This window comes from Larimichthys crocea, chromosome I (assembly GCF_000972845.2).
Source record: "Larimichthys crocea isolate SSNF chromosome I, L_crocea_2.0, whole genome shotgun sequence".
Classification (NCBI taxonomy): Eukaryota; Metazoa; Chordata; class Actinopteri; family Sciaenidae; genus Larimichthys; species Larimichthys crocea.
Window position 1 is genome coordinate 21,815,678 of NC_040011.1, and position 17,005 is coordinate 21,832,682.

At 45.3% G+C, this 17,005-nt stretch overlaps 1 protein-coding gene across 7 annotated transcripts in view; it reads left to right on the forward strand.

Moving 5' to 3' along the window:
• Positions 1-17,005, forward strand: part of birc6 (baculoviral IAP repeat containing 6) — an 84,225-nt gene that overhangs the window by 30,302 nt on the left and 36,918 nt on the right. For 3 of the 7 annotated variants that reach the window (XM_027279496.1, XM_027279499.1, XM_027279503.1), the window contains exons 35-59: positions 189-404; positions 488-671; positions 783-986; positions 1,463-1,596; positions 2,009-2,162; positions 2,257-2,373; positions 2,501-2,661; positions 3,215-3,341; positions 3,452-3,562; positions 3,818-4,076; positions 4,189-4,754; positions 5,046-5,221; positions 5,316-5,412; positions 5,627-5,821; positions 5,916-6,116; positions 6,287-6,566; positions 6,663-6,919; positions 7,159-7,267; positions 7,522-7,752; positions 7,998-8,862; positions 9,081-9,224; positions 10,561-10,690; positions 11,204-11,335; positions 11,540-11,701; positions 11,796-11,969. In XM_027279496.1, the coding sequence (XP_027135297.1) occupies positions 189-404; positions 488-671; positions 783-986; positions 1,463-1,596; positions 2,009-2,162; positions 2,257-2,373; positions 2,501-2,661; positions 3,215-3,341; positions 3,452-3,562; positions 3,818-4,076; positions 4,189-4,754; positions 5,046-5,221; positions 5,316-5,412; positions 5,627-5,821; positions 5,916-6,116; positions 6,287-6,566; positions 6,663-6,919; positions 7,159-7,267; positions 7,522-7,752; positions 7,998-8,862; positions 9,081-9,224; positions 10,561-10,690; positions 11,204-11,335; positions 11,540-11,701; positions 11,796-11,969 (5,386 nt within the window). The remainder of the gene's footprint in view (positions 1-188; positions 405-487; positions 672-782; positions 987-1,462; positions 1,597-2,008; positions 2,163-2,256; positions 2,374-2,500; positions 2,662-3,214; positions 3,342-3,451; positions 3,563-3,817; positions 4,077-4,188; positions 4,755-5,045; positions 5,222-5,315; positions 5,413-5,626; positions 5,822-5,915; positions 6,117-6,286; positions 6,567-6,662; positions 6,920-7,158; positions 7,268-7,521; positions 7,753-7,997; positions 8,863-9,080; positions 9,225-10,560; positions 10,691-11,203; positions 11,336-11,539; positions 11,702-11,795; positions 11,970-17,005) is intronic. The other 4 variants (XM_027279506.1, XM_027279509.1, XM_027279511.1 and 1 more) reach the window with 3 other exon arrangements.

Sequence of the window (17,005 nt, forward strand, 5' to 3'; positions counted from 1 at the left end):
TGCAAAAATAAAATGTATTGCTTTTGTATATGTGTCTTTTTCTTCCTATTATATGATGATCGTTGGAACAAAATGACCAGCTGATGGTTTACCGCATGTCATGAAGTGAAGTAGGGCTAAATGAATTCTCCAAATATGACATAGTCATGTCTTATAATTCCACATTTACCCCTCCCGGTCTGTTCCAGCACTTTAAAGACCTGATCCGTCTGCGGCGGACAGCCGAATGGCCCCGTTCCACACTGGACACTGAGTCAACAACAGCCAAAGAAGCCCCAGAAGTAGAACCTCTGCCCTTTACACTGTCCCATGAACGCTGCATCTCTGTGGTGCAGAAGCTGGCCCTCTTTCTCCTCTCCATGGACTTCACCTGCCATGCTGACCTGCTGCTGTTTGTCTGCAAGGTATTTATCTGCTCCTCGTGTATGGACATGTGTAATTCTGGCGTCTTTGAATAAATATAAATATAAATATAAATTCCCCTCAGGTCCTTGCAAGGATAGCCAACGCCACAAGACCCACAATCCACCTGTGTGAGGTGGTGTCGGAGCATCAGCTGGAGCGTCTGCTGCTGCTGCTTGTGGGGACTGACTTCAACCGGGGGGACATCTCCTGGGGGGGTGCGTGGGCACAGTATTCCCTCACATGTATGCTACAGGACATCCTGGCAGGTGTGTCTCAAATCAAAGGGAACAGTTTTTGTTGTCTTTTCTGCTTAAACTCCACAATGGGTTGTGAACTATTCTGGGTGTGTGTAAAGTGTAGACGTTGTTGTCCTCCAGGTGAGCTGCTGTCTCCGGGCTCTTTAGACGTCATGGATGAGGTGGCGGTGGGTGAGGAGGCAGGGGCATCGTCCTCCTCAGCAGGAGCTGATTCGGACGACTCTCTGCCCCAGGCGGCACCCATCCCCCTGGTAGAGAGCATTGATGAGGCCCTGGTGCCTGATATCATCGCAGGTACTACTGGGACCTCCTCAGTATTTCAAAGTGCGTGGGTAGCCCCGTCCATTCTCCACACTTCCCACAACACCTCAGACTTTGTATCACTATGTTCTGTTTGTTAGCCTTTGTGTGGTAAAATATTCTCCTCTTCCTTTACATATCTGCATGTTGACTGTTTTTGCACAGTATGGTTTCTGTGTATTGTTATTGAATATTTGCAGTGGGGGTTCAGACATGTAGACTCAGACCCATTAAATAATGGCTTTCACATTATTGAACTCTAAAGCTAACATTCTATTGGACACATAGAATTAGTTAGACTCTAAGTGTGTTCACACACAAATGTTGGTCATCACTGTCTCTTGTCTGGACTCTCCCTGTAGTACAGAATAGAGGAGCTGATAGCTTTAAAATTAGCATTAAAATTGCCCAGTGACGTGCTAAAGAAAGCGTTTCTCTTGCTTGTTTGTTTTCCTAGTGTGCTTGCTTGGCAATATTAAAGCTGTTTTCATTATCCAAAGGTGCTCCACCTCTGTCATCTTTGGAAAAAGATAAAGACATAGACTTTGACTTGCTACAAGACCTGATGGATGTTGATATTGATCCTTTAGATATTGATTTGGAAAAAGATCCACTCGCTGCCAAAGTGTTTAAGGTAAGTTGATTATGACACTCTTCTATTATCTGTATTTACACAGTCATTACTTAGAACTGGCTTGTGCATTAATGGAATGACTGCAGTTAAGTCATTGTTGATATCATATCAACATGTCATTTTACAAGACAATGTGAGAATGTGTTGTGATTTAACAGTATTTTCAGTATAATTAGTGATACAGAGATGAAGCTTTTCTATTTGAATAATCTATTTTTTCCCTGAAAGCTGCCTTCAGTGCATCTTCCACAGATTCTTGAAACTCACTCACCTTAAAATTACAAATCACTTTTTAAATGCAGTTTTTCTCCTGCTTACACTCTATGTTGTGACCTGTTTACATGTTACTGTGCAGAGCTTAACACTTCTGTCCTCGTGTTTCTCATCCCCTCCTGCTCTTATCTGTTCTCAGCCTATAAGCAGCACCTGGTATGACTACTGGGGTGCTGACTATGGCACATACGGGTACAACCCCTACATTGGCGGGGTTGGTATCCCAGTCTCCAAACCTCCAGTTGCTGCTGAAAAGCCGGGGTCACAGGGTCTATCGGTGTCTGTGTCACAGGGTGAGTCGAGGCTTGGTTTCAGAGCTTGTCTTCACCTCTTTGAATAAACATTTTGACATCTTCCCACCTAACCTTTGCCTCATCTGTTTCACAGCACTGGATGCTCGGCTTGAAGTGGGCCTGGAGCAGCAGGCTGAACTGATGCTCAAAATGATGGCAACTCTACAGGCCGACTCCATTCTACAGGCCCTCACTTCAAGCTCATCCTCAGGTAACCACACGACACCAAAGAAAGTAAACTGGAGACAAAGTATTCTTTTCCTTGTCTCAGCTGCTGTTCGAGTTTGTATTAGCAGTCTGCATATATCATGCTGTAAGTCTTGTTGTCTGGCTTTCAGTGAGCCAGGCCTCCAACGGGACAGATGACTCCCTGCTGAGGGCTCTGCATGGAGGAGGATCTCCTCCAGGAAGCAGCCTGATGGTCCAGCCCTCATCCATCCCCATGCTGAGTGCTTGCTTTAACAAGCTCTTCTCCATGCTGCAGGTCCACCACGTACAGGTCAGCACTGCATTGTACACATGTAAACCTGTGCGCATCTACACATTTTTAATTCTTCCAGGAGATCCAGTAGAACCTGCTACGAGGTGCAGATTTAGTGATGAAAACAAAATAAATACACTCTCAGAAATGTCTTTTCATCCTGCTTTGCTGTCAGCTTCTCCAACAATCATCCTGAATTCTCTGCTCCATTAATGTCACTTTATTATATTTTATAGAGTCCAGAAGCTCTGTTTATGTTACCTGTTTGAAATTCCACTTGCACATTTGCACGTTTTTTGGATTTTTTGGAATGTTTCCAGTGTATAGTCTGTGAAATTTGAACTTTCATGAAACTTGGTAGAAGGGTGTATTCTGAACCAACGAAGAACCTAATAAAGGAATACAAAAACATTGCAATATAGTCGCACAGAGGCAGAACATTGATGTTGGTTTGTCAAACTATATTTTTGAGACTGAACTTCTATGTACCTGGACAGCTTGTGAACCATACTTGGTGCCATTTGAAGTAGAACGTATCAAAGTGATTAAAAAAGCTCCTCTTCTCTCTCAGCTGGAGTCCTTGCTGCAGCTGTGGTTAACACTCAGTCTCAACACGTGTTCTGGTGGCAGTGAAGAGAGTGGGTCAGACATCTTCCTTTTCAATGCCAGCCGAGTGCCTACCATCCCACTCAACCAAGGTCAGGACTCACTGTCTTCTTCTCAATGCCTCTAGTAGAGTGTTAGGTTCCTGTACGATGGCTAGTTTATTTTTATTATATTGATTTGCATACTGTGTGTCTGTGTCCAGCATCCATCAGCAGTTTCCTAACAGTGCTGGCGTGGTACCCCAACACCTCCCTGAGAACATGGTGTCTGGTGCTGCACTCTCTCACTCTGATGACCAACATGCCAGTCTGCGGTCAGTGCCACTCTACTCTTTCTGTTTGACTCTGTCATCAACACCTGTGAACAGTCCCAGACAGAGACCTCGATCAGACAAATATAAAGGAATGTTTTGAAATTCAAAATATCTGTCATGTTTTCATGAAACTGATTTTGCCCCAGTCTTTTTTGATTTCCATTTTTGTATAGTATGTTTTGCCATCAGTAATGGTTCAGGTATTGATTGTCTGATGTTCATTCATTTATATCAAACCTGTGTTTGAACTTGAAGCCTCCAGCAACGGGATGAGCTCTCAGGAAAGCACAGCGCAGCAGATGGTGTCTGATCCCACCCTGGTTCATGTCCTGGTGCGCTTCCTGTCCGGCAGCAGCACCAATGGGACAAGCCAACACAGCTCTCAGGTGGGACCCACTGCCACCCAGGCCATGCATGAGTTTTTGACCCGCCTGCAGGTTCACCTGTCCTCCACCTGTCCACAAATGTTCAGCGAGTTCCTGCTCAAACTGATGCACATTCTGTCCACTGAGAGGTATGTCAGGACATGTTTTCAATAATGTTTGCATGTGATGGCATAATCACTCATTTTGACAATCACAAAATGAGAAATTTCAGGGAACTAATAGTTCACTCTAATCCTTTAGGGGTCCATTCCAATCAGGCCAGGGTCCGCTGGACGCCCAGGTGAAGCTGCTGGAGTTTACTCTAGAGCAAAACTTTGAGGTGGTGTCTGTCGCCACCATCTCCTCTGTCATCGAGTCCATCACATTCTTGGTTCACCACTACATCACCTGCTCTGACAAACTAGTTTCCCGCAGTGGCTCAGACAGCTCTGTGGGAGCACGGGCCTGTTTTGGTGGCCTGTTTGCCAATATTATCCGGCCGGGGGATGCAAAGGCTGTCTGTGGAGAGACAACACGTGACCAGCTGATGTTTGACCTCCTCAAGCTGGTCAACGTGCTGGTGCAGCTGCCTCTGTCCGGGGACAGAGAGTTCAGTGGACGGCTGCCCCCGGTCAGCAGCGGAGCAGCTGATAGCAGCGTGTCGGACGAGGAGAAGGTCTGTGGCAGCAAAGAAAGTGTGGCTGGTGGGTCCAGTCAGGGTCCCCCTGCAGGTGTGGCCGACCTGGTGCTAGCCAATCAGCAAATTATGAGCCAGATCTTGTCTGCACTGGGCCAGTGCAACAGCAGTGCCATGGCCATGATAATAGGTGAGACCATCTTTGGATCACACTTTCTAATTAATGTGTTTCTGCTGCTGTGTTTAGAACCCAAACCAAATATCTGACATGAGTTGTAACATTCTTTGATGTCTGGGTGCTGAAATAGTCTCATATGATATGATATGATATGATATATGATATGTAGCAGTATGTGCATTGGACAAAATGTCTGTAAGAGGAAGAGTTGTTCCTTTGTGGGTGAATACACTTTCACTTGTTGGTGAGTTTAAACATGGGCAGGATAAATCTGCTGAGCTGACACCTCTCTCTGTTTCTCAGGAGCCAGCGGCCTCCACCTGACCAAACATGAGAACTTCCACGGCGGTCTGGATGCCATTTCTGTGGGGGATGGCCTGTTCACCATCCTCACCACCCTCAGCAAGAGAGCCACCTCAGTCCAGGTCATGTTACAACCCATCCTTACATACATGGCCTGTGGTTACATGGGCAGACAGGTAAGCATCAGACTGTGGTTATTAAAATATGTGTGATTAAACGTTGTACAATGCCAAAACTGACCTGAATCTACTATTTATTTTACATTGGAAGGGATCTCTTTCCACCTGCCAGCTGTCTGAGCCTCTTCTGTGGTTCATTCTGAGAGTGTTGGACACCAGTGAGGCACTCAAGGCCTTCCATGACATGGGTGGGTCTATACAGCACTTCAACAGTGATGATGTTTTTGTTTATTGCATGTCATGCTGTGTGGCAGATTGTAGGATGTCAGTTTGTGGTGCATCAGATTGGTAAATGGACTCTCTGCCTACACACCTGCTCGATCTGGCCTGTCACTTCCCTCCTTGTAAAATGCCACAGACATGAACAGATACAAATATCGTGACTTTCTTGTGTTTTACCAGGTGGTGTGCAATTGATCTGTAACAACATGGTGACCAGCACCCGGGCCATTGTGAACACAGCACGCAGCATGGTTTCCACCATCATGAAGTTCTTAGATTCAGGTCCTGGAAAGGGAGCAGACGGCAACCTGAAAGCCAGAGTGATGACGTCTGAGCCAGACAATGCAGAGGGACTCCACAACTTCGCTCCTTTAGGTGAGGTTATTTTCCACTCTGTTGTATTTTTATAGTGATAAAACTTTAAACCTGACATCAGTTGATTTGAAATCATCTGTTTTTCCTTTCATAGGCACCATCACATCCAGCAGCCCCACAGCACAGCCAGCAGAAGTCCTTCTCCAAGCCACACCGCCCCACCGCCGGGCACGCTCAGCAGCCTGGTCCTACATCTTTCTGCCAGAGGAGGCCTGGTGTGATCTCACCATCCATCTCCCTGCTGCTGTGCTGCTCAAAGAGCTCCACATCCAGCCACACCTTGCCTCTCTAGCCAGTGAGTATAACCCAATTTAACCACGTGAATTAAAGTCAGTGAATTAGTTTAATCAGTAAATTCAAAATAATTTGAAATGTATGTGTGATTTCATCACTACCAACCAAATCTTTCCCTACTTGGATGAAAACTCAGCTGTGCTTCACTGTGTTCCCTTCCTCCTCCTCCAGCCTGTCCATCCTCTGTCTCGGTGGAGATCAGTGCTGACGGGGTGAACATGTTGCCACTCTCCACACCGGTCATCACCAGTGGTCTGACATACATAAAGATCCAACTGGTGAAGGCGGAGGTTGCTTCAGCTGTTTGCTTGAGGTTGCACCGGCCTCGTGATGCCAGCACCCTGGGTCTGTCTCAGATCAAACTCTTGGGGCTGACTGCATTTGGTAACACCTCCTCCGCAACCGTCAACAACCCCTTCCTGCCATCTGAGGACCAGGTCTCTAAAACCAGGTACTAAAACTAATCCTGGATTGAGAGCGTGTCTATTTGTATTTGATGTGGGTGTTGTTGTAAATGTTGGGTGTTGTTTTCCTTCTCCCTGTACAGCATCGGATGGCTGCGTCTTCTCCACCATTGCCTAACCCATGTCAGTGACTTGGAGGCCATGATGGCCAGTGCAGCAGCACCCACTGCCAATTTGCTGCAGACCTGCGCGGCGCTGCTCATGTCACCTTACTGTGGCATGCACTCACCCAACATCGAAGCTGTGCTGGTCAAGATCGGCTTGCAGTCCACCCGCATCGGACTCAAACTCATTGACATTCTCCTCAGGAACTGTGCCGCCTCTGGCACTGACCCTGCCAGTAAGTCAAATATGCATCACTGCTGAGTGTTAATGTGGGCAGCAGATACAGGGACCGGAAAGCATCAAAAAAGTCACCCAAATAAACAAGTTCTCTAAGGCCTAAAACTGAGAACTTCTTTCAGATATATGTGATGTAATGGGTCAGGTAGCAGGAGGTAGTTCAGAGGGATTTGAAAATCATCTGGATCAACTTGTTAACTATTGGCCTCATTTTAGTCTCTGCTTCTGTCTTTGTAGATTTAAACAGTCCTCTGCTGTTTGGGAGACTAAACGGCCTCTCCTCAGACTCCACTATCGACATTCTGTACCAGCTGGGCACCACACAAGACTCTGGGACCAAAGACAGGTACATGAACAGCCTAATTCTACCCTACAAGAATTACAACCAGTGAGAATCAGTTTTGTGTCAAGGTGATTTTCCAGACAGGCTGACGAGCAGAGAGTAAAAAGTGTCCTTCCACTGTCCTTGTTATCTTTTACTGTTATATGTTTATTGCATATTATTTCCACTATGACGTACCTGATCCAGAGGAAGCGATGAGATGATGCTGTGTTTTCTCAATCATATGATGAGTTACTTATCAAATGGTAACCCTGCAGGATCCAGGCTCTTCTCCAGTGGGTCCATGACTCTTCCCGGGTGGCGGCCCACAAGATGAGTGGTCCTGTGGGATACGCTGGCGCATGCTCCTCCTCTGCTTCATCGAGGGAATATGGCCTCCTTATGCCTTCGCCGTCCCACCTCCACTGTGTGGCAGCTATCCTGTGGCACAGCTATGAGTTGCCCGTTGACTACGACCTGCCTGCACTGCTCAACAGAGAGCTTTTCGAGTCAGTCAGAGTTTTTCCATATTGTTAAAAACATGCTTGCATGTCGAATTGCTCTCATTCCTGGTCTCCAAGCAGGCAAATAGTTTCTTTAAAATAAACATTACTTGTTCAGTTATGAGTGCACATGTTCGTTATTGTTATGTTATCATTTACCCTTCTGACTGCCCATGAAGATGGAGTCTTGCAGCCCTTCGAGCTGGACCAACATAGATTCATCAGTGATTATTGATTCTCCTTCCCTCCAGGCTGCTGTACAACTGGTCCATGTCGTTACCGTGCAACATCGTCCTGAAGAAAGCCGTGGACAGCCTGCTGTGCTCCATGTGTCACATCCACCCCAGCTACTTCTCCCTGCTCATGTCCTGGATGGGGATCGTCTCGGAGCCAAGTGCCAGTCACTCTCAAGCTCAGCACCACCGCCACGCCATGACTGATGACGGTAAAAAGCAGCATGACGCCAACACCAGCGCTGCAGGACTTACCGATGACTCCAAACATGCGAGACCCCCCATAAACCTGTCAGAGTCCCAACTGACCACGCTAGCAGCTGCCTCCCAGTCTCCAGGAGCCATAGAGCAGCTGCTGGACTCAGGCTTACCCTCACTGCTGGTTCGAAGCCTGGCCCAGTTCTGTGTTGGCCTGCTGGCCAGTGCTGACCTGCCTCTGCCTGCTGCCCAGGCTGAGAGAAGACACCACCATCACCACTACCACTCATCCTTCTCATCACACAGCCGGCCACCTCTGGCTGCAGATCTGGCTGCTCCGGTGCTCCACTTCCTGACTGAAGTAGGCAACAGTCACGCTATGAAAGACTGGTTAGGAGGACCCGAGGTCAATCCACTGTGGACAGCACTGCTGTTCCTGCTATGCCATTCCAGTGCCAGTGCTAGTGCGGGTGCAAGCACAGGCTGTCAGTCACTGGGCTCTGGATCCACGGCAGGTCCCCCTCCATCCCAGCCTCAGCCTGTGGGGTCACGCTTCTCCCTGGCATCTTCCGGACAGGCAGGAGGACTCACCACCCAGCAAAGGACGGCTCTGGAGAATGCCACTGTGGCCTTCTTTCTGCAGTGTATCTCCTGCCACCCAAACAACCAGCGGCTCATGGCTCAGGTCGGCTCTCTGAAAAAGACTAAAGCTTAAGTTTTGGAAGTTCTGATGTGAAACAAACTATTTTTTTAACATAGCAAAGTGATAGACTCACTATATTTAATGATACTATTGATCATCAGAAAATATGAGATAACAAGATAATTTCCTAAAGATGTGTCAGTGGTGGTGGACAGACTCTTTCTGTGTATTAATTTGAAGAGTGTATTTTATGGTTGCAGGTCCTCTGTGAGCTCTTCCAGTCTGCACCTCAGAGAGGCAACGTGCCCATCTCTGGAAACATCTCGGGCTTCATTCGAAGGCTTTTCCTGCAACTCATGCTGGAGGATGAGAAGGTCACAGTCTTCCTACAGTCTCCCTGTCCGGTGAGTCAGTTTCTCTCTTATTGAATATCTTTTCCCTTTTATTTCCTGATGGGGAGAGAAATGAAAAGTCCATGAAACTACATAGCCTTCTAACTCATGGTAGAAACACATAGAGTGCTATACATGGAGTATAGCATGGGCCAAGGAAGAATCCGTTACGCTTAAGAGCAGATCCCCATCATAAAGCAGGTCCATCATCATCATTTTTCACTGTCTCTGGCAAAAATGAATCTGTTGTGTATGTGTGAACTCATAGTTGTGTGCCATAAAGCCGAGTCAGCACAAACCTCAGTGTAGAAACAAATACAGCAGACATGTCACAAACCAGTCGTGATTTTTCTTGTTCTGGGAGTCAGAATTCGCTGACCCGTGCAAACCAGCTGTATCTTAAGTGACAGCTTACCTTGCTGTCAGATCTGTGTGCTTAGGCGTAGGAATATGTTAGTTCTGCACTAATGGATCGGGCTGTCTGACTAGGTGGAGCTCATATAGCCCCACCTCAAAAAACCCAAATATGTGGGTGTGTACATGATTCATACAGTTTTAACTGTGACCACAAAGGGACAGCGCAGCAATATGAAGCAGAAGCCTCCTCTCCTCTCACAGTGATCTCCCCAGACTGATAAATGCTTGGTATAATGTGTCCTCAGTGACACGCTGTATTTTACACAGCTCAATGACTGGTTGTCAGAAAAGCTCTTTTTGGCGAATGAATCTTCATGAAAGTTAGTTCTACATGCTAAACATCAGCATTTTAACCGTTCAAAGCACCGCTGTGCCTGAGTACAGCCTCACTGAGCTGCTCGCATGGTCGTAGACACTTCCGATTAGTAAAAATCGGATCTTGTTTACAGTTGTGGCCATCATCAGAACATTCCATCCATGATCATCTTGGGTACATAGGAAGATCTTGCAAAGGATTCCAGTCTATTCACAGTGTCTGATCATCTGACTGTGTGTGTTCCTTGTCCTGTCATTAGCTTGTCAGACACCGCTTGGAATTGTTTGTAGTATGCAGAGTTTAATTCACTCCATCCAGCTGCCTGTAGTGTCCTTCAGAGAGTTTGTGTCTGTCTTTGGTGGTGACGTGTGTCTGCTCTGTCACTATGTGTTTGTTCTGCTGTCTCTAACATTGCCAGCACTGTACCTCTACCCTGAAGGCTACAGAGAGCCGTGGTGCTGCTGGCAGTGTTGCACAAGTTTATGAAAAAAGCTGAATCTGAAATAAAGGCGGGAAGAAAAGGAGAAGACAGAAGAGGAGCAGTTTGTTAGGATGAATCACAGTGCTTATTTTTATAACATGCTAACACAAAAACTCTGTTTTCTGTCTTTTCAGTTATACAAAGGACGCATCAATGCTACCAGTCACATGATCCAGCATCCCATGTATGGAGCAGGCCACAAGTACCGCACCCTCCATCTGCCTATCTCCACTACGCTGGCAGAAGTCCTGGACCGGGTGTCTGGTATGTTTCAGAACAGAAAACATGAACTGGATTAGAGCTCTGAGCAGCGTGAACAGCCAATGGTGGCAGTGCTTGTGTCTTTTGTGCCTTATCATATCGCTGTGTTAACAATCTGCAGGCAACAAAGTTTTGCATTAGCGTCACTATTTTTCTGCTTCTAACCACTTGATCAGCTTTGAGTTGAACTTGCTTTGTAAAGGCATGAAGGGCAGATTTGATTGGAATGTTGTGTAGTTTATTTGCAGCCTTCACTCTCATTAAGGGCTGAATGATCAGAGACTCTTTAAAGAGTTTTTAAAGCATGACAGCTGCAATTTCATTCTGGATGTTCTTTGACCATCAAGGTCAGCAGTGATGCTGTGAGCTGGACTATTATCCAGCTGTGTGTGTGTGTGTGTGTGTGTGTGTGTGTCCTCTTTTTTTAAACTTGCCAATAAATAAATGAATCAAATGATGTGAGAAAAAGAACATATTACTCACAGGATTTCATGCTTTTCTCTATGTGCCAAACAGACACACCCAGCATTACAGCCAAGCTGATCAATGAGCAGAAGGAGGACAAGGAGAAGAAAAATCATGAGGAGAAGGAGAAGATGAAAGCAGACAGTGGCTTTCAGGACAACTACAGTGTTGTTGTGGCCTCAGGTATTTGGATCTGTTCCATACACACCTCTCATCCAGTGGCAAGGCAGATAATTAGTCGACTTCTGCTGGCCACTGTGTCTTATCCCACTGCCTTACATATTAAAAAGGGAAATGTGAAGACTGTGAGCTCAGAAATAGGAAGCATGACAGCATAACATGGACTATGTCCAGGGTTTGTCTCATACTGTCTCTCTCTACCATCAGGCTTAAAGTCCCAGTCCAAGCGGGCTCTTTCAACCCCACCCCGACCTCCCTCAAGGAGGGGTCGGGTGATGAGTGATAAGTTGACTGCTTCACCTGGTGTGGACCCTTCAGCCAAAACCATCAGTGTGCCTGTCTTCCACCTCTATCACAAGCTTCTTCCAGGTACTGCACACACAGGAGTTCAGTCTGGCTGCAGTACACTGACACTCACACTAAGCAGCTCACATATTCACATTTACCCTGACCCCCCCTCCAGGTCAACCCCTCCCACCTGAGATGACACTGGCCCAGCTACTAACACTGCTGTATGACCGAAAGCTGCCACAGGGCTACCAGTCCATTAACCTGACTGTCAAACTTGGCTCCAAGGTCATCTCAGACCCCGGCCTTTCCAAGACAGACTCCTTCAAGAGGCTACGCACCGAGAAAGGTACCAGAAACACACAGCTCTACAGTACAGTACAGTATGTCAAAATAATATTCCAGTCAGCAAAAGTATTGTTATTATTAACTCAGGATGGTAAACTGTCAGTTTTCCAAAATATGCTCGGAGCACGACTACTTAGTAATGAAACCATAAAGAATTATCGCCCGACTCCCCTCATGTCTGTGAACTTTATTGGGACTTTGAACAAATTGTCGTGTAGTGTTGTGGTTCACTTTTGCTCTTGGCTACCTTTTCAGGCAGAGCACTTCAGTGAAACGGCTATATGCAACAAACAGCAGACAGACACATGATAACTAGGATATTGAGGCATTTAGCAGCTATAGCCAGATATTTCTCTCAGGAGTTGGTAGAAAAATCCAGTTCAGTGACTATTACCTCAGTGATTTGGTACGTGGGTCTGGACTCGCATCACCTGAGCTTTTTCTTGGGCTGCTTTAAGCTTGTGGAGTGGTTTTGAGCACATACTCTTGAATCACAGTCGCTCTTTTACTCACCTTTAAAGCCCTCAGGGAATGGATGTCTTTTACAATATTGATGAAACTTTTAGATGATAATGCAGCATTCATGTACAGTATGTACAAAAACATATAACAGATTGTTATACCAGTGTGCTGTGCTGAAGTGTATGATCCAGCTGAAGGATGTTGAGTCAGGACAGGTTGTTGCTGGGATCAAACTGCTGACCCCCCTTTAGCCAGAGGAAACACTGCTGCACCGTAGAGGTGGTGACTTCAGGGCTGGTTATATTTAGCCATCTTTTCTGCAGGCTCAAAGGTCATCACCAGGTCACATTCATTTTTAACACCAATGTCTTGCTTTGATGATCTCAGCAGTGGTGAATCTGCAGAACTACTCACACACTTTTGGCTGTCAGTAATGTCCTGTGCACGATCCACAGTTTCCATTTTAGAACTGAAGTCTCATCGTGTGGATGACTTATGATGGATTGTTGGGTAATTCACTATTATAGGCATCAGACTTTGCAGGACGTTTTTTTGTGCTGTATCACCAACAGCTTTGTTTTCTTTCACATTGTCTGTCTGCAGCATTTTAAAGTTTATCAGTCGACCTTTACATGGAACTCATTTAGAATGAAACAGCAGGAAGGTACAGCTGTGAATCATGACATTAATGATGGCTCATTTTAGTTTCCCAGTAGGCCCAGCAACTGATCATGACCTCTTTCTATTTCCTTTTCTGTTGTTCTTCTCATTCTGTGTCTAAGATTTTAAAGATAGAGACCTGGAGTCTCCCCCTGAGCCGGACTTTGCATCAGAGATTTTAGATTGAGTTTTCTAAAGCTGTTGTCCAGTTGTTTTGCCTCTCAGACTGCTGACTGCTGTCTGCCTAAAAGCACTCACATCATTCTTCTACATGTATCTACACTACCTTTCCCTGAGAAACACTCTTACCTTCTCTGAAAACCTTTTACTGCAGATAAACAAGCGAAATGGCAGTGACCCCTTAAACAGAGACATTTCATTTAGATTCACTGCAGAGGCTTTCAGCAGGTGAAAATGTACACTCCATTTACTTCAGTTTCTACTGCGCCCACACATACCAGTACTTTTTAAAGAACGTGGCATCACTATGGTTTGCTTCAAACAAATGCAGTGACCGCACACCTTTCAGGAGCAGGGTTCGTGTGGAGGCCTAATGCAGTGAGTGTGCACAGGTGTGAGTAGGGAGGTGTTTTTATCCTTTACACACTCTGTGTGTGTACCTGTCAGAAAGTCTGTGATTTTATCCCACCAATGTTATCTATGTTTTGTCGTATGTTCTGAAGTTAGCCTACACAGTGGTAGAAAACAATTCTATAAAAAAATTAAAAAACAGTCTTCCAACAGACAAGCGGCCATGAGAGTGATCTCTCACCAGCCGGACTAGTGTTTGCTGTGCCTCCAACGTCATCCACTTCTTGACATGTTCAGGCACAAACACACAGAGCTGCATATTCTCATCAAATCAGGCATAGCCTGATGAGGTACATAATAAATATTTGCTGATGGAGACACCAGACTCCACCTCTAGCACTCCCCTTTCACCTGCAGCATCTTGACGAGCAGTCTGGTGACAGTCCAGTCAGATAAGCAACCACAGCCTGCCTCTGCAGGGTATCCGCAGAGTCTTAAAAAGTCTTAAAACGTCTAAAATCCAATCATTTGAATTAAAAACTTGAATTCAAATGCCTCATAAAATGTCATTTTGAAATGTCTTAAAAAATGTATTATCGTTACTTTTATTTAAAACAAATGCATAAACTTCAGTCTTGTTTTAAATGGTTTGGATTTTTCAGAACGCTATAACATAACTACAAAACGGAACTAAAGTACGTGTGCAGCCCGGTCAGAATTTATCGAGCACAAGCAGCTAGTGTGCTGTGAGCTCGCCACGGTGTGTTACAGTATTGTGTTACAGTGGAGCATAGCAGGGAAGAAAATGTAACGAAAGCCCACAGCAAAGCCGAATTACTTTTATAAGATGGGTAAGTGCAAGTTCAACGAAGCAATCAGTTTATTGCATGTTGAAGCCGATTTTCCTTCATGTCTTTTGTACTTTTTCGCCAGTATGGATGTGAAATGGGTCTTAAATTGTATTCACTAAGGTCCTAAAAAAGTCTTAAATTTGACTTGTTGAAACCTGCAGAGACCCTGCTCTGCTCCACTGGCCGGTCGGGCATGTCACAGACTGAATTCCAGTGTTGTCTTGAGTCTTGGTGGAGAGGCAGTGCTGTTTGTTGCTGTTCTTGTTGGGCTTTGGTGGCAGCGTGCTATGGTTAAAGCATCTCACAAGAAGAGAGAGATTAGCCTTTGTAGATATACAGTGGCTCTGTTGTTGCTCATGAGCTAAAGCAGTGTTTCTCAACCCTGGTCCTCGGGGGCCGCTGCCCTGCATGTTTTAGATGTTTCCTGCTCCACCACACCTGATTCAAATGAGTGGCTCGTTATCAGGCCACTGCAGAGCTCGATGACGAGCTGATCATGTGAATCAGGTGTGGTGGAGCAGGAAACATCTAAAACATGCAGGGCAGCGGCCCCCGAGGACCAGGATTGAGAAACACTGAGCTAAAGTATCAGCATGAGTAAGATATCTCAATATTTCAGTGGACATCCATCAGCCAAGCAGATGCTCCTCTGACATCGAACAACATGGCTTCCATACTTTGTATTTGAAAGAGCAATATCCTATGGCAGAGGTAGTGTTTAATTGTTACTGAGGCAAGTGGCCAAGTCCCCCTCTCATCATGGCCCTCCTGAGTACAGGAGCATTTCCTGATCCAGTTTTGGACACCTTAATGTTTTCTTCACGTTCCCAGTAGGGATGTAACGATACACTCAACTCACGACTCGATTCGAGTCACGATTTTTTGTTCACAATACGATTTTTTCACGATTTTTTTTTTTAATTAAAATGAGCTACAGACAAATTCTGACCAAATAAAATTATCTTTTTATTTGTAGGAAAAAAATCTCTCTTTACAGAAACTCTCAAACAGTTTGTGTTCTTATTAGGGCTGCCAGCAAGCAGCTGATCTGACCATTACCTTTCAGCTTGAAGTATGAGCTAACTGAAAATAAAAAACAACAAGATGATAGCTCATTAACTCTTTAATGAGAGTCCACGGCCCCGGGAAACGGCGAGGTCCAGCCAGCGCCGGGGAGAGGTCCCACGAAGGGATCCTCCCGCACGGTGCGGCCGTCCCTGACCCGAGTTTAATCCCCCGGGCAGACTGCGCGGAAGTTGCGGAGAAGTTGCGGTGATTGGTTAAAATTGCAACACCGCCCTGAATTCACGGGGATTCACTGAAGTTGCGTTGAAGTTGCAAATGGCAACATCGTAAATTCCCGGAGAGTCTGTGTTATGGTATCATTTAAGGTACAGTCAGACCTGACGCCGATTACCACTACTGCGCGCGCGCGTGCGTGCGTGCGTGCGTGCGTGCGTGCGTGCGTGTGTGTGTGACACAGAAAGGCAGACGCGGCAGCGGAAGTTGCAGCCACAACGTAACCTATTTCTAATTTTTTTTTAAAAGACGAAAAGGAACATATCCTACTTCTCTCGCATTCGCCAAGAATCGCGATTCATTTTTTCTGTCAACCGATGCGAGTCGTCACACATTTGTACCGATTTTAATCGTGGCACGATGTATCGTTACATCCCTAGTTCCCAGTGAGTTTTAAATTCATCACCAAGAGAAAATGTCTGAATATGACAATGACCTATCAATATCAGCCAGAGCTTTCTGCATGGCCATGCCATCACAATCAAATGGTTATGGGTTAGCACTGATGGAGGTAGTGTGTGCTCTCCTTTCATCCTTTGTTTCATTCTGACCGTCTGACTTTGTCTTCAGTGCCATATTCAAAGTGTAAACAAGGGCACTGGCACGCTGTTTGATTTTCTCCTCTCTGATGAGCACATAGTACATCCACAGTCTGCTGTGTTTTTTATTCTGTACATGATGCATGAAGGCCCATGTTTCCTCAGCAGAGAGGAGGAAGTAAATCAAGGTATAATTCTAATATATTCATAAATTAAAACTGTAATTATTTCACTCAAAGTCAAACATCGGAGGAGGGTAAGACAAACCACAAACGACTTATTGCGTATTTTAAATTTTATGTATGTAATTTTTATTTTTTTAATTATTAGAATGAACATTTTTATTCATTGATTTTAAACATACATTTTGATATACCCAAATTATCAAAAACTTTTGCCATCAATATTTAAAAATGTTTTCGATCTAATTCAACTTAATCTCTGAATTTCAGCAATCTTCCCCAGCTGGAGAATCTTTATAGTAGTAGTAGTAGTAGTAGTAGTAGTAGTAGTAGTAGTAGATGTAGTAGTAAGAACTTGACTTTAAACTAGAAAAATAACTGAATCATTGTACTGATGGCTGCATAACAAAGTTATTAACACATGGTGTAATATTAAAATATGAGCAGCAGTGCAGAACATGGAGTGGATGAAGAAACATTTCTGAAATGAATTTTATGTGACTGCTCCTGACA